General features: G+C 53.2%; 1 protein-coding gene across 1 annotated transcript; it reads right to left on the minus strand.

Moving 5' to 3' along the window:
- Positions 1-4,720: 4,720 nt before the first annotated feature.
- LOC102983060 (kazrin) lies at positions 4,721-17,114 on the minus strand. The gene is made up of 5 exons (XM_028484775.2): positions 16,995-17,114; positions 15,614-15,715; positions 14,947-15,113; positions 7,036-7,150; positions 4,721-5,603 (listed from the first exon to the last, which is right to left on the minus strand). The coding sequence occupies exons 1-5, from the start codon at positions 17,112-17,114 to the stop codon at positions 5,439-5,441; spliced, it is 669 nt and encodes a 222-aa protein (XP_028340576.1). The 3' UTR covers positions 4,721-5,438.
- Positions 17,115-17,537: the final 423 nt, after the last annotated feature.

Consider the following 17,537-nt stretch of genomic DNA (forward strand, 5'->3'; position numbering starts at 1 on the left):
TTTGCAGGGGAAAGTATGTCTCAGCTCAAAAGCCCTCTAGGAAAGCCCCACCCCCTTCATCACGTGTACCACTCATCACTTCTGAAACCAGTCACCCCAGTCATGGATGAGTTTCTTGTCTTCCTTTGCTAGGGTATATGAGTTCTATCCCTGTATCCCCAGCATCAAGAACAGGGCCTGGTACCCAAGAGGATTTACTAAACACAGTATGTGTGGCCAGCCTGCTGAAACTGGTCGTGCCCAGGCCTGTCTCGTAGTGTCTTCTAACTTTTCCAAATCCTCCCTGTTCAATGCCCACTTCCCGACTATTCACCCCCTGCCAGAACTTAGCAATGAGCTATAGGGAGTCAGGCTGGGCTCCTGTCCTGGGAGAAGCATACAGTCCGGCTCACTGGGGTGGGGTTCCATCAGGGCCAGTCGGACACCTGGGTGGAGCCTTCAGACCATCCCCTACCTCCTGTGATTTGGGCTTTGCCAGGAGGACCCAGCTGTCAGCCATGATCTTGATACTCAGTGTGTGTGTCTCTGGACTAGCAGCACAACCTGGGAGCTTATTAGAAATGCCAAATCTCAGGCCCCACCCCAAACCTCCTGAGTCAGCATCTGCATTCCAAAAATACCTGTCCCTCCCAGGTGCATGTTGGTTTTTAGTTTTTTTTTAATAAATTTATTTATTTTATTTATTTTTATTTTTGCCTGCTTTGGGCTTTCGTTGCTGTGTGCGGGCTCTCTCTGGTTGCGGCGAGAGGGGGCTACTCTTCATTGCGGTGCGCAGGTTTCTCATTGCAGTGGCTTCTCTGATTGCGGAGCACGGGCTCTAGGGGCGTGGGCTTCAGTAGTTGTGGCACACAGGCTCAGTAGTTGTGGTGCACAGGCTTAGTTGCTCCGTGGCCTGTGGGATCTTCCCAGGCCAGGGTTCGAACCCATGTCCCCTGCACTGGCAGGCAGATTCTTAACCACTGCGCCACCAGGGAAGCCCTCCCAGGTGCATGTTAAAGTTTGAGATGCACCGAGCTAGGACACCTGTGGTTTTACCACTGCTACGGACTGAATGCCTGGGTCCTCCCCAAATTCTTATTTGAAAAATTCTAACCCACAATGTGATGGTATTAGGAGATGGGGCCTTCGGGAGGTGATTAGGTCACGAAGATGGTGTCCTCATGATGGGATTAGGGCCCTTATAAGACATTGGACAGCTTGCTTCCTCTCTCTCTCCCTGCACTCTGGGAGGACACGATGAGAAGGCACCCATCTGTGAACCAGGAAGAGAGCTCTCACCAAGTGAATTAGCTGGCACCTGGATCTTGGACTTGCCAGCCTCTAGAACTGTGAGGAATGAACGTCTGTTGTTTAAGCCCCCGTAGTCTCCAGTACTATGTTGTAGCAGCCCGAGCTGACTGAGACGACCACTGAAGATCTATTCTGATGATCTGGAAATGCGAATACCCCGGAAGAGGGACACGGTGAAGCAAGTGATCTCAAGGGAGGGGTGACTGGTCAGATGTTCCCCTCCTGACAGCGGGGCTCTGGGCCAGGAGGCAGCACTCTGATGGGGACAGTAGGTGCCTGACTCTTCCAATAGGACAGAATGCACCGGAGCTCCATTTTGAGTGCTACTACCTGGTAATGTAAGACCTGTGCTGGAAGGTGGGGGCGAGGGTGGGAACACCAACATTGTAGTGGGGGGTGGCGCTCAGCGCGGAGGAACGAGCCTGGGATCTGGAGGCAGGTGACTGAGCTGGAGTCCTGCCCGGTCACGTCTCAGCTCAATGGAGCTGGGCAAGCCCCTCAGCCTTAACCTCAGTTTCTCCATCTATGAAATGGCTTAATAACCACCCCTCTCAAAGAGACTGTTGGGAAAACTGAATGAGAACGCACAGAGAAAAAGGCCAGCTCATCAGTGAAGTGCTGTGGAGTAGTATTTATTGTTACAGTGTTAAAATTCACTCTTGGGAAGACATTCCGGGCCATGACCAGTGACTAAAGGTCAGGAACGTCATCTTAGCTCATGGACAACTCGTTTCCTTTGCACGCACAGACTCCCTGGGGTGTCAGGGCTCAGGAAATTCTCATCAGCCGACCACTGGGAATGATGTTAGTGTCAGAAGATGCCATTTCCCACAAGGCTTCTTTTTCTTGCCACTCCACTGCCAGGAGCCCGTCGGAACCTCGAAGGGCAGAGCAGAAGTGATGGTGCCCAGAAAATATGGGTTGTGATGGGAGGGGGGAGAGCTAGGCTTGGAGCACTGAACACGGAAGTCACATCTTGCCAAATCGTCCTGTTTTGCTGGACCCAGCCCCGCCCGGTGACCTAGAGATTGGGGGTCACTGTTCTGAGGCCCTTGCATGCTGGCTGGGCTGTGTGGAGACCCCTTCCCCTCAACTTCATCTGGTCCAGGTTCTCCCGTGGCTTCTCCTTGCCTCCTGCAGCCTGGGCTCCGATGATTGCGATGCTGACATGGACAGATTTCTCGGAGAAGAGCCCTGCTCAGCCAAGGACAAGAGAGGCTTGTCCGCAGACAAGAGGCATCTGGGGTCAGAAAGCTGAGTCCACCTGGCAGGTGCCTTCTGATGGCTCTGGCCCCCAGCTTCTGGGAGGAATATGGGGTGTCTCTGCTCACCCTGGTTCTCCCCAACCTCTGGCAGCGACTACCTCTTTTTAAGGGGCCAGCACCCATGGGTGCAGGCGACAACAGCTCTCACCGAAGCACATTCACATGGTTCTGAGGTCCAGATGCCATGTCACCCTTTAAGGACCAAGACCATGACTCGGGCTGTTTGGACAGGATGTGGCAGGTCACTGTTCTGTGGGTGGCTGCTCTGCCAGCCTTTGTTAACCGCTACCAGAACCTCTCTGCCAAGTCTGCACCCCCTGCTCTTCTTGCCCGCTCTTGAAGCAGAGTTGACATTTAGGATTTTTCCAGTAGACAGAGCTCACCTGATTTAACTCTGTATGGAGGTTGTTCATTTGTCAGCCAACCCATCCTCATGTGGCAAAGCCAGCTCCAAACGCTTGCCTGGCTGCCAGGGATACAGAGCATCCGGGAGGCGAGAATGTGCCCTTAGGGAATCGTTTGGACCAAAAGGCGCATCCAAGTTTGCCCACGTTGCCCCAGGCCTGCCAGCCGAATGCTGCGAATGTTTTGGGCACTGCCATCCCTGCCGGTGATCCACCCCCCCCAACTGTCCACTTGCCCATCTTGTCCCCAGGGGGATTGAGTCGGCGAACGATGCATCGGTTTCAAATAATCAGACCTGCATCCAGGCACCTGCCGGTTTGCCATTCCTGCTCACCCTGCGGGAATAACTGCCTTCTGGGTTTGCTCCTTCCCGAGAGGCAGATCCTGGGGTGCCGGCTCAGCCAGCCTGGATGCTGGCTCGGGAGTGGCCTGTGGCATCAGGTTAGAGGGAGGTTTTAACTCCTCTCTCCGGCTGCGGGCTCTGCAAGCCTCCGATCCGGTGTGTGTGGCTGAAAGTCATGAAGTTACTGGGTTTGGAACCTCCGCAAAGCTCCACCCCTTGTTCCAGAGCTTCACCCCTCGGGCCCTGGAATCAGAAACGTGTCCCTAGGAGGCCAAACATTCAGACAAAAGCGGGCATCCACCTGTCCACAACTAGGCATTTGGTTTCCGGTGGTGAGAAAAGCTGTGCTTGTGTTGAGGTTAGGAAACCACGGTCTTCGGCCTCGGGGAGGAGGAATTCTCAAGCTCATCAGGCCTCGGGTTGTGCTTTTCCTTGAGGGGAAGTAATTCATTGGGTTGAAGAACGCGCTTTGACGGTTCTTGGAGGCTGACCCTGCTTCTAGTCCTGGAACTTCAACCCTCTTATAGACTGTTGGTGCCAAAGGCTTCAATGCAAGTCGAGCATCGTGGTTCCAACAAATGATTTGCTTTGATAACCTAAGTGTAAGTAGAACTCCAATGCCATGTGCCCTTCCCTAATCACTCCTCAGCATCGAGGTCAATGAACTCAAGCCTGAACACATGGATCAAACTCATTTTCAAGGGTTATGTACGTGGCATTTTCCTCTTTGGGGGAAGTCAAGTCCTACTGGGGGCTCTTAGAGTCTGCACATTAAACATTTCTTGCCCTCCTTTTGCATGTTGCTCCAATCAAAACAGTTGGAGAGGACTTCCCTGGTGGTCCAGTGGTTAAGATTCTGCCCTCCCATTGCAGGGGGTGCAGGTTCAATCCCGGGTCGGGGAAGTTCCGCGTGCCGTGCAGTGCGGCCCCCAAAACAAACAAACAAAAACAACAACAACCCAAAACAGGTGGAGAGAACCCGTACGATATCAGTACAATATCAGTTCTGTGTTTTAAATGGGAAAGTAGACACCCACCCTGGACCCCATAACTTCCCACCTGTCTCCTGAGAGGTTACAAAGTGTTAGCAAGTGTTAATCCTCACAACATCCCTGCAAGGGAACCAGAAGTATTGTAGATGAAGACATTGAGGCACAGAGAGGTGAGGCCACTGGGAAGAAGCCACACAGCAAAACAGTAGTAGAGTCAAGAAGAGGGCTGGGGATCCTCTGCACCACCTTAGCGACCTGTGAGATTCAGCTCAATTAGGGCACTGGCGAGCACACCTGTGTGTCAGGTGACAGACGTCACAACGAGGTTTGCTGGGTTAACGTTGACAAGCGTGTCCCCGCCCCAGTCCCAAACCCAGTGTCACACTTGGTACAGTTGTCACGGACCTAACTCAGTCAACCCCGATCCTATCGACACGATATCCTTCATCCTGATGACCAGATATCTGCATTTCCTGGCAATGTCAGCTGCTCAGACCCACCCCCGCAGGGATGTCACCTGCCTCCGCCCAGGACAGCCACTCCCGGGAGAAGGGAGCAAGTAGCCCTTTAACACGTCCACCCGGATGTGACACACGGCTCTTAGGATGGGAATGACCTTCCCGTTTTGCCTTCTCCCAGGAGAGATTCAGTGACCCAAGTCAGAAGCCAAGTTATTGGTCACGGGGTGGGGGGGCCAGCTTTGCTAGCTCCTGGTGCTGTCACTGCCGGGCTCTGCGTGTCTGGCTGGGGTCCCATCTGCTCCTCCTGGGAGGGTGTTTTGGGGAACCCTGTGCCTCTTTCCATCCTGGTGGCTCAGTTCAAGGCTCCCGGGACCGCTTGAACCGCTCAGTGGCTGAGTCACTCCGAGGTGGAGCCTTGGTGACAGAGGTGCTGGGCACCCTGACGGGCCCTCCGGGCCAGTCTCCCTCCAGCGAGCACGGAAGTCCACAGCCCGCTCAAGTCGGGCAGGCTGGTGCCCCCTCGTTCCTCGGGGTCCCCATCCAAAGTCACAGCAGTCTGCGGGGATTTCCCGGGACTAGAGGAACATCCTCGGGCCGAGGTCACTATGTACAACAGCGACAGTCCCTGGCTGTCCTGCATCCCTGGGTCTCTCTGCGTTGGGTCCGGTGGAGCATTGGCTCCTTACACGTTGGTGACCTCCAGGCCGTTGTAGCCTTCCACACGGCCCTGCTCGGGCCTGCCCTGGGGCTCGTCGTCTCCGCAATCTTCGTTTTGAAGAGAGCCGTAGTCATCGTGGAAATCGGGGTCTTTGCTGCTGAAGCCCCTTCCTAGCTTTCCCAGGGGCAGCTGGGAAGAGAGGAATGAGAACAAAGGACAGGAAGGAGACAAAAGAAGAACTGAATGTTCTTGGATCTGGGAAATGGGGGGTCTCCGATGTCAACTGCTGTGTGACCTGACCTAACCACTCTGTGCTCCTCCTATTAGTAATAATACGCCGCTCCTCAGGGAGGCTGAGAGGATTTTTGTGAGTTAACCTTAGGAGAGAGCTTTGCGTTCCCAGCTGGAAGGAGCCAGTTTGTTACTGAGGGTGAGGGCGAATATAGGCTTTCTGATAATCTAGCGAAGTCTCTCACCTTCCTCCTCAGCAGGGGGAGGCGGGGTGAGAATGAGTGTGGACGTGAGGTCTGACTGCGTTCCCAGGTCGAGAAGAAACATTCCAGCATTGCCTGGTGTGGCAGAAAGAGTGTGGGTTTTGGAGACTCACAGACTGGGGTCTGGATCCGTGCTCTGCCATTTCCCAGCTGTGTGATCTTGGACAAGTCACCTGTCCCCTCGGAGCCTCAGTTTTCTTAGCTACAAAATGGGACTAATAATTCCTTTCTCCCAGAGTTGTTGCAAAGAGTAGAAATCCATCTGGGAGGCACACAGCAAGGTGCTGGCAGACAGTAGCTATACTTATCAGACACGGTGGCCCCTCAGTAAATAGTTCTCTCTTATTTTGAACAGATCTCTATCAGGGTAGTCATGACAGTGCTTTGTAATTATTTATTTATTTGACCGCCTTTCTTTCTGGGCCCTCCCTGACCCGAACCAATTTTGACCCCTTTGGGGGTGACAGCACCCCCAGTGGGAATGCACGTTCTAGACTGAGAGCATCTTAATGGTGAGGGCAGTCATTTATTCATGTTTACCTCCCACACTCAGGACGTGCCTGGGATGCACTTAGTACCCGAAACTGTCCGCTGAATCAATGGAAGAATTTTGGATTACCCGCTTCTGTCGTCTGTGTCTGTACACCTCCGTTTAGGAATCTGTGTCACCCTGAGTCCACGTGATCAGACCCAACTACACATGTTCTTATGCACCAGAGGCTCATCCACTGCTCTTGGTCAGGCCATTGGAGTTCAAAATCTAAGTCAGTGGCCCTTAGCGTTTAGGGTGTGTTGGAGGCCTCTGGGCAGCCTTGTGGCATGCGGGGTTCCCCTTGTCCCAGAGGCCCTTGCGTCAGGAGGCCCAGGTGGGTCCCCGAGTCTGCATGTTAAGCATCCACCTAGGTGAGTCTGATGCAGGCAGGTGAGACCTGCACTTCGAGATACAGTGACAAAGACCCCACGAGGCTAAGTGTGTCCTAACCATCCTGCAGGTCCCTGGAGGGTGGCTTCCAGGGCCTCTCTCCCAGCTGCACCTGTGACTGGCCCATCGGCCCCCCTCCAGACGACACAAAGACTTTTCTTTCCCAGCCGGGGGGACCCCCAGGTAAACACAGGGAGCGACCTACCCGGCCAGCCTTGTACTTGATCCCGCCGCTGTTTTCCTCCTTCCCCGCCCGGGTGACGCTGGAGGCCCTCCCCGGGGGCGTTCCGAATCGCTCGGCCTCCCGCATGCCTGTGGAACTGAGGAGAGACCCAGTGCAAGCCAGCAGGGCTGCGGCAGCCGGGGGTGCGTGTCAGCTACTGCCACCCGGAGACACAGACACTCGCTCACACCAGGACCAGTGACCGCAGCTGCGGTGTACTGAGGTTCTCCTACGCGGCACCACCGTGCTAAGCGCTCTACAAACACTATCCTCACAGCACGCGTAGAGGCCAGGCTGCCATCTCTCGCTGCCGATGAGGAAAAGGGGCACAGAGAGATCAAGCGACCTGCCCAGGATCACACAGCTGGAAGCGGCACAGCCAAGATCTGAACCCCGGTCTCTGAGACCCCAAAGTCTCTCTCAAGCCCCCAGTGCCCTGCAAACCCTATCAGGAGAGGGGAGACTTGATGGGAGAAGCCCCACATGTCAGCTCATTAGGTGTGACTGGAGAAACATCAAGAAAGTTTCCCCCACTCTGCATTTGAAATCTGGGTTCCCCCACTGACCTGTTACCCCCATCGCTCCCTTCCTTGTACGAAAGCATCAGAGGCTTCTGTTAGAATTGGACTTGGCAAACTACAGCCTGTGGGCCGAATGCAGCTAGCTGGCTGATTTTGTAAATAAAGTTTTATTGGAACCCAGTCCATTGGTTTGCACGTTGTCTACGGCTGCTTTCTTACTATCACGACAGAGCTGTCTACTTGGACACAGACCACATGGGTCCCGAGTGCTAACATCTTCACTATCTGGCCTTTTATGGAAGAAGTTGGCCAGCCCCTGCGTTAGCATCTTAGTGCTGGTGCGTATGGAGCATGGCGCTGGGGCAAGAAACTGGTTCAGAGCCAGGAGTTCCGAACTTAGTCCGCCCACCTGTCTTCCTTCTCTTTTAGATTTTGGGCAAACCAGTGTGTCTCTTGGACTCCCGTCTTTCTCCGCCTGCAGGGTTGACCCCAGCATGGGCAGAGCCTCCTGCACCTTCCCTGTCAACCTCACCAATCCCAAGACGCTGGTGTCCAGCATCTTTCTTGGAGCTTTAGTGGCACTGGAATCCTGGCTCCACTCTCCACTGGCTGCGTGACCTCGAGCATGTCACTGCGTTTCTTGAAAGCTGGGTTTCTCTATCGGCCAGATGGGGATCGTATTAGAGCCAACTTCACGAAGTGATCGCGAGGGTTAGTTAAAAAGTGCTTTGGAGCTTAGCTGGAATCCAGTAAATGGCTATAATGATAATAAGTCATATTAACAGTAAAAACTTATTACAGAGGAATTGGCTCTGGCTGACGGGCGGTCAGGAGGTGGCTTTACAGGAGCTGGGAGCCTCGGCTCGGGCCACCACGGAGGTGGACTCATGAAGAGAAATGAACCTTCTAATATCTTTTAAGCTGCCTTAGAGAAGCTCTGCTTCTTTTGGGGCAAGTTCTGCTGAGAAAGTTCAAGGGAGGGGAGGGTGCTGGGCAGGGGACCGCGCTGGCCGCTGGGCGGCAGGTGACGGTGAGTTCTCAGGCCCCCGGGTGCCAGGGCATCCTCGTCACAGGGAGGCTCTTGCCCTGCGGCGGGTCAGGAACGGAGGTCTTCATTGATGACCTCCCTCTCTCCTCCATCTGGGCATGGAATGCCCTGGGTCTAGTGGGGAAGCTGTTCTAAGTGCAGAAGCCGTGAAAATCTAAAGTCATGCAGCCAGCTGTGTTTGCCGTCTTGTGGGAAGTGCATTACACGCCCCTGACTCATGGAACATCAGCTCTCTGATGAGCTTGGGAGAACTCCAGAGCCCCTTCTTTTGTTTTTCACTGAAAAAGAGATGGAAGCCCAGAGGGGATGTGTGTTTCATCCAAGGATACACAAGACACACGGTGGCAGGGATGCAACTTGAACTTGGGCCTCTAGGAGCAAGATCTAGACCCTGTTTTTCCCACCTTGGGGGTCAGCGTAGGACCCAGAGGAGGAGACAGAATGTGGAGTGGGGTTGATATCAACATTTCTCTTATAAGGTCATTGGAGGAATCAATGAGAGGACACATATAAAATGCTGAGAAGGTGCTGGCATAGCATGAGTAATTGCTGTGACCAACACAGGGGTTGAGGGGTACAGACCTGGCTTGAGTCCCTGCTCAACCATCCCCTAGCTGTGCCCTCACGTGAGCTGATTCCCTCGCTGGGCCTCAGTTTCCTCATCTGTACAATGGAGCCCAGTACGCAGTCCTGGTCTTAACAAACCATCCCCTGAGCAGAAAGTGGCTGCCTTTGTGGTGTAGACAGAGGAGCACAGGGCAGCTCCTGCCACCACTGTGCCAAAACACCTTCCCTTCTAGCTTTTTCCACCGTGGCTAAAACCGTATCGTTCCTCCTGCGGATTAAGTCACGAAAAACGCAAATAGGCCGAGCGCAAGGTTACGGTCTTTGGAGACTTGAAATGGCTAATTGAATATTTCTACTTCCTTTGTCAGACCTTGAGGGAGTGGAATGCTGGAAGGATAAGTTTTAATGAGGGAAGTTTCTGCAAGATAGGGCATCTCTGTTGACTCATTTCCTGAGTCAATGTAGAGGGTGTCCTGGGCACTAAAGACGCATTGTGTGCAGGAAGGAAGGTGGGGTGGGATCAGCCTCTGCCAGGGGGGCTGGCCTGAGGGCTGAGTCTCACCCAATTAAATGAAGGTTTACGAGGCCCTTGAGGTGCAAGATGCTTTGGTGGAGCCGAGTGAAGTGGGGGAGGACAGAGTATTAATTGGCCGCCTACTGTGTTCCAGGCGTGTCGCCAGGTCCTTCCCCTGAGTCAGCTCCTTGAACCCTCCCGAAGCCCTGGGGAAGAGAAGTGATTGTCTGCATTTCAAGATGAGGGAACCGAGGCTCCAGAAGGCAAGTGTCTTGCTAAAACCATAGATGATGGAAGAGGAGCCAGAATTCAGCCCCCAAAGGCCCTGCCGTGCCCCCTCCTTACATAGGACCACGACTCCACGGACTACGCCGCCCCAGGGCCTGGTCTCTGCGCTCACAGTTTAGTGATTGTTTGGGGGTGGGGTGAGGCGGAATATTACGAAACATCACCTTCCTGTGGGTGCCTGAAAATCTCAATGTGCCCCCTTCCCCACCTGGCTCAGGTGACCTGCCAGGGGGCCCAGGAATACTCCCCCTTGTCTGCTGCCTGGATCTCTCAGACCTGGGTAGCCTGCCAGCCAAGGAGGTGGAGCTGTGACAAGGCCTCTTATTCTGTGTGCTCGAGGGTTGAGTCTATTTGAGTTCATAATGGAATTGCTATTCCCTGCTGAAATGCTAATGAGAACACTGGAGCAAGGTGACAGGAAGGGGAAGCCCCAGGTAAGCAACTCAAGAGGAAACTGCTTCACTGAGACGCTCCAGCGTTCCTGTGAGGTCAGGGGGCGTGAGCTGTCAGTTATCGCGGGGCGTCTCTGTGTCAGGCTCCACGTTCACTTTGTCTCACTGTTTGTACTTCGGGATGGAGGCTCAAAAGTCCCCTGGCAGGGGCCCAGGGAGATGAGACCACTGCTCGACACAGTTCCCCTGCTGTTCTGGCCACTCTTTCTGCCCTTTAGGGAAGCAGCAAAGCATGATGCTTTGAATCCCAGCTCCTCAGTTTATCAGCTTATGGCCCCAGGCAAGATATGCAGCCTTGCTGTACCTCAGTTTTCTCATCTGTGAAATGGGGCGCACGCACCCACCTCTAGAAGGTGGCAACAACGTGCTAGGTTCTGAGCCTGGCCCGTGGCAGAGCTTAGCAAATGGTTATGGTAGCTTGATAACCCCACCTTATAACTGTGTCTGGAGGGGGAAGGAGGAGGGAAAGGAGGGAGATGCCGGCTGACTCTTGCACCCTTGGAAACAAAAAGGGGCACTCTGGGGCCATGGGTCATGAGGCCACAGGATATGGAGGAGTATTTACAAGTGAGATGCAATGTTTGTCTGATGCTTCCGAGGCCTAAAGGGGACTCTTCTCAGGCCTAACATTCAGAGAGAATCTAAATGAACTACAGGCTGAATCTGCCTTGTGCCTGACCCTCTGTTAGTGACAGGATACACTGTCCTTCAGGCAGATGCTGGAGATGGTCACACATTTTCATGAAGGCTTTTTTTTTTTTTTTTGGCTCCTGTGATGCTCTGGAACGGCTTGGCTACTCCCTGCATCCTTTTGGTCCACTGATTTATTTCTCTGGATCTTTAATGCACGGTCCTATGACAGAGTTGGTGCTAGACCGGGATTTACCGGGAGAAGCAGGTAGTCAGTGTGTGTCAAAGTAGACATCACAAGATGATGTCAGAAGCTGCTCCAACTCAGTCCCTTTGGTCATATGGTTGTCATGGCAATGAGAGGAGGCTGGAGAACGTGATGTCATAGTGGAACCTACAAACTCTTGGTAAATGTGCCTTTCCTAGAGTTGGGTTGGGTGCTGATGTTCCCTGACTTCCCGGTCACGGGCCATTAATACATAGGGACTATAATCTCCCAAGATGCTCTGAGCTGACTACCTCCCTGTGAATACAGGCATCACATCTACCGGCTGATGTGGGATCACAGATGTGACCAGGGGTCACGTCTCCTGGGGAGTGGAACCAGGTGCTCATCAGCCCCCACCTGCAAGCTTCCTAGTGTGGTGGAGGGTCACAGGAGTCCTTGCTGGTAGATTCCAGCACTGCCACGAACTCCCGTCTAGTCTTGAGCAGGTCACAGCACCTCTCTGAAGCCTGTCACTTTATCCGTAAAAGGAGGCAACGATTCCTTCTCACTCAGCTTCCTTCCCAGGGAGGAGGAGCAAACGCAACAAGGGATGTGACAGCACTCTGTTGACGACGACACACGATATCAGCAGGAAGGGCCGCTGTTATGACCATCACTCTGTTCTACCCGGCCTGGGATTCAGTCCCAGGGTTGGCCTCTCAAGTCTATTTCGATGGTTCGGGATGTCTCCTCAAACTGGAATCTCTCCATCCAATCCAAGCATTCTGGGAGGACTCACCCCAAAAGACCTGCCCTGCCCTTTCTCTTTCTGGAAAGCTGAAATCAGCAACAGAGAAGGAAAAGGAGCAAGAAGGCAGTAGACAGGATGAGCTACCTAGACCACTGCAGAGATGTCCTGGGCAAAGCCCAAAGATCTTGGTTAATATAAACCCATCAGACCTTCCCAGGCATCTCACCACCTGCCCGGGGATCACTGTCTCCCTGGTGTTTGGCTTAGCTGGGGACTCTTGTACCAACAGCAGCGGGCTCTAAAATTCCTAAGAAACTCAGGGAGTTCTGTCTTCCCCCAGCTAACTGAAAGTCTGATGCCCTGGCCCATGGCAGGGTCTCAGCAACGGGTCGCGAGGTTCCAAAATCCCACATCCCACATGGAGACCTTGACTCATAAGCTATGACCAATATGTGGAAAAAAGCAGCATCAAGGAAAAAGGTCCTAACAGGGAGACAGGTTTGGGGTCTGGTACTGGCATTGCCTCTTGGCTCCCTGGCTGAGCAGCCTCAGATTCCTCAGAGGTAAAACGAGAAGACTGGACTGAGTCCATTTCCCTCTTCCTTGTCCTGACATCAGGAGGACTGCTTTCATCTAGTTCCTGAAGGAGCCTCTGACCGCCCAACAACCTAAGAACCCACCCGATTTGTGCCCCGTTGAAACTTCCCTAAGTGCTCACCCACTAATCCTAGACAGCCCTCAACATACCTCCCACCTCATGGGGGGTCAAGGGTTTAATCAGTCACCCAAATGTTAGTCACACGGCTAATGTTTAGCTAGAGCTGCCGCTCCAGGGCTCGGAAGATCTTAAGGCTGTTACAGATCACATGGCTCCAGAAGGGAGGTAAAGGAAGGTGGACAATTCTGAGGAGAAAAGCCTTTTTCCTGCACCTGTTGATTCATGGCTCATGGAATAGGGTTCTTGTCAAAACCACCTCAGCAAGCATAAAATGCTGAAAATGTAGATTCCCGGGCTCGGCCAGCAAATTCTGGTCCTGTAGCTCTGAGCTGGGGATGAGGTATCTGCATATTACAAGAGCACCGATGATTCTGCTGCAGGGTCTGTGCCAGCTGCTTGGGTATCAGCCTGCCAACGGGGGAGGGCAGTCCAGGGCACCTGGACCCTGAGACAGATGGCTCAGCTGCTCCCTGAGGCCCCATGTGGTTTGGGGGTTGAGCCCTGAGGCCTGGCGCAGAGAGCCTCAGGTTCAAATCCGGCATCTGTTAACAAAATGAGCTAACCTTTAGCTAGACTGACCAAGAGTTAAAAAGGGTGGTGACTCAAATTCGTAAAACTAGGAATGAAGGAGGGGATAACTCTACATAGATAAGAGGGATTACAAGGCAATGGTTATATGATCAGTTGTATGCTAACAAAATAGCTAACTTAGATGAAATGGACAAATTCTTAGAAAGATATAAACTATACATACTACTATATATCAAACAGATAACCAACAAGGACCTACTGTATAGCACAGGGAACTGTACTCAATAGTTTATAATAATCTATAAGGGAAAAGAATCTGAAAAAGAATGAACATAGATAGATAGATAGATAGATATAGCTATACACACACACACATATATGTGTATATATATAGAAATGAATCACTGTGGTGTACACCTGAAACTAACTCGATATTGTAAATCAACTATACTTCAATTAAAAAATTTTTTTAAAAAGTAAGAACCTAAAAAAAGATATAAACTACTGAAACTGACTCAAGAAGAAACAGAAAATCTAAACAGACCTACAATGAGTAAAGAGTTTGGATTAGCAATAATAATAATAATAATACTAATAAACTTCCCACAGAGAAAAAGCCCAGGACCAGATGGCTTCACTGGTGAATTCTACCAAACGTTTAAAGAATAATGAGCAGCAACCCTTCACAAACTCTTCCCAAAAACAGAAGATGAGGGAAAACTTCCCAACTCATTCTATGAGGCCAAATTTACGCTGATACCAAAACCAGACCAAAATAGCACAAGAAAAGAAAACTACAGACCAACATCCCTTGTAAATATTGATGCAAAATTCCTCAACAAAATACCAGCAAACCTAATCCAGCAGCATATAAAAAGATTATACACCATGACCAACTGGGATTTATCCTAGGAATGCAGGGCTGGTTCAACATCTGAAAATCAATCACATAATACATCACATTAGTAGAATAAAGGACAAATCTGGGCTCTGCCATTTACTAGCTGTTTGACCTTAGGCAAGTACCTTGGCTCCTTCAAACAATTTTCTCCATCTACAAAGGAGGAAAACTGAGAAACTAATTTCTTAGCCTCGTCACGAGGATAGAATTCGTGCCCATGGCATGTGCTCAATAAATGGTCATCTAACCCTAACCACCATCATTTTTAGGAGAGAGTCCACTGGGAGTTCATCTGTTCAAGTGTTTATTCTCTGGCCACTTTCCAGGTGAGGAGACTGGGGTAGGTGGGCTGACATGGTCTGCTCACCTAGATGGTAAAAGCCACTAAGACGCCCAATCCCTGTCTCCAAACCTTCGTCCCCATAGTCAGCCCTGCCTGGAACAGCCATCTCAACCTCTTAGGCCAGTGTGGATCCTCCCCAGCTCAAACCCCACCCTCGCATGGCCTTCCTCACACACGCTGGTCACTCTCCCTTCTCTAAATGCCCGTTTTAACCACACACTTTATTCAAAACCTGACTGCTCCTCTACCTCTTTCTACTCTATGACGTTCAGGCTAAAGCACTGCACTTCTCTGAGCCTCAGTTTCTGGATCTGCGAAAGGAGACCGCTGTGTTGCAAAGGAACAGGTGGGATCCAGGAAGCATGGGCCAGGACCATCCGCTTCCAAAAGCTGCGAGCTGGAGCCAGCAGCCCACACTCACTTGGCCGGGTGGAAGATGGCACTCATCTCCTCCGCCAGGTGCCTCCGGAGAATGTGCTTCCCGCTGGGGATGCCCAGGGCCGTGGCCATGGCCTCAGCGTTGAACGTGGGTTCCAGCACCAGCACGGCGCCGTGGACACCACTGTTGGTCAGGTTGTCTGCGTACTCCTGAGGGCGAGACACGAGGCTGGTGAGCCACCCTGCTGGCCTGAGGGGGCCCCACCTCCACTGGGGATATGCGTGCCCCCAACAGCAAGGGCTTGACCTCCGGGGACCAGTTCATTTAACACCGAGAGGGAGCCCCACCCCACTCTTTTAGGGCCATGAGAGCAGCGCCTAGACTATTTTGTCACTGACATACCCAGACCTAGGCAGGCAGCCCATAAATGCTTGTTGAGGGAGAAGCTGGATGTGGATTCCATCCCACTCTGGCTTCAGAGAGCGAGAATGGCTCAGCATTCCCTCCCGCCCATGAGACGGGGGTGCCGCTGGGGGGATGGCAGGAGGGGGGGCTAGTTCCCTCCTCTTGAGTGACAGGAGGCAGGTTATTCTTGCCAGCCTGGGCAACGAGGCCTCAGTCCACGCAGAAATGGATATTGATTTGCACCCACACAGATGTGCGTGGGATTTGCCCAAGAGTCAACCGCAGCCCCGCCACCTCCCCTCACCTTCAGGTCAATATCTCGCACCCACTTGAGCACCCGCTGGTTGGTCCAGACCACGGGGTCTATGTTCTGCGTCTCGCAGCGAGCCCGGCGCTCCTGGAGGGCCTGTTGGGGTGGGGAGGGTGGGTCAGCCGGGGGGATGAGAGTCCACGGTGCTGGCAGGGACCTCAGCATGCTGATGCGAGGCTCCTGGCCAGGCCATCCACGGCTGCTCTGGCCACGTCGATCCTTTCATTCTGGAAAATGGGGAGAAGCCCACTTCCGGGGTGAAGGAGCCTGGAGGCAGAGCCGCCTGCATCCGGAGGGTGGGGCTGTCTGGGACCCAGGGCGGCTGCCTAGCTGTGTATCCCAGCCCCCTGCTCACCTGACTTGGAGCAGGAGCTCGATGCGCGTTTGTGGAGGGACGTCCCCAGATGAGGCCACCCATTTCCACACCTCACCATCATGGTCATCTCACTCGTCACCTCCTGTACCAGACTGGGGCTCCCGGGGGCAGGGCCTGCGTCCTCATCACTTCCTGTGCCCAGGGCTCTGCGCTGGGTGTTTGAGAAGGCCACGAAGACCCCTCTTCTGTCTCTCTCCTCCCAGCCCTGAATTTCTGGTGCTCTGATGGTGCTCTAAGAAAAGTAAGCCCTCTGCACTCAGCCCCACAGACCCCAGCAGCCTGGGGCCCCTCCCTCGGGGGGTTATCTGGGGAGAGGTGCCGGTAGGCCTTGGAGGAGCTGAAGTAGATGCCCTGGGCTCTCTGGCTTGGCAGCTCTCAGAGTCCAAACTCTATATGCCCTACAGTCCCCCGGTTACCTGTTTGCACTCCCGTTCGCCCTCCCACTTCAAACCCAGCATGGGAACCACACAGGACTCTCAGATCTTCTGCTGCCACAGATCTGTCCTCTGGGCCTTAGTCTATGCTGTTCCCTCTCTGGGCTGCTTTCCCCCTCATACCTTCTATTGACTGATCCCTGAAATTCCTCCTTCAGGTCTCACTTTAGGTGTCACTACCTCTGGGAGGGCTTCTCTGATCCCTCTGGAAGCTTCTCCTTTGGGTTTTCAGAAAACCCTGGGCTTCTCTCATTGGGACAACCTTCCATGATGTTGTGACCGCAAGCTTCTTTGTGGTTTCCCCTGATAAGCAGTGAGTCCTTGGAGGATGAGTGTTTCCCGTTTCCCCTGAATTGAGCATAGGGTCTGGCCCATCCCCAATAAGCAGTTGTTTAAAGGAGGGAGGGAGAGAGGAAGGGATGGATGGACGGATGGACAGGTAGAAGGATGGACGGACGGATAGATAGATGGGTGGGCAGCTGAGCAGGTGGTTGGATGGACAGACAGTGGATGCGGAGAGGAAAGCAGGGCTGTGGAAGGTGACCCCCCCTCCACCGCTTCTCACCTCCCTGCTGAAGTTCACTTGGTACAGCAGCTCGATTCCCAGCAGGATGCTGATCTGGTGGAACTTCTTGGACACATTCAGGTGCTTCTCCAGGTCCCGCTTCATCAGGGAGTTCAGCATCCGCCCATCGACCAGGTGGTTTTGGAAGGCTTGGGAGTACTGGGACAGGCCGATGTCATTCAGCCAGGCCTTGGCCACCCAGTGATGGTCCAGGTCAGCGGCTTTGGACAGGCTGGTGAGGAGAGACAGCCGGAGAGAGGGGTGGGTGGGGAAAGGTGACAGAAACAGAGGGACAGGGAGAAATGGGGCCGAGACGAGCAGAGATGAAGAAAGAGGAAAAACAATGGCGGGGAGGGGACACAGACATAGAAATGAACAGGGATGGCGTGGAGAGACGGAGAGGAAGAAAGACAGAGGGCAGAGGTGGGGAGAGGTGGATGGAGGGGAGAGAGAGAGGAGGAGACAGGGAGAGACACAGGGAGGGGGGGACAGAGACATAGGAGAGAGACACAGACACAGAGGAGACAGAAATAGAGAGAGGCA

This window comes from Physeter macrocephalus, unplaced genomic scaffold (assembly GCF_002837175.3).
Source record: "Physeter macrocephalus isolate SW-GA unplaced genomic scaffold, ASM283717v5 random_230, whole genome shotgun sequence".
Taxonomy (NCBI): domain Eukaryota; kingdom Metazoa; phylum Chordata; class Mammalia; order Artiodactyla; family Physeteridae; genus Physeter; species Physeter macrocephalus.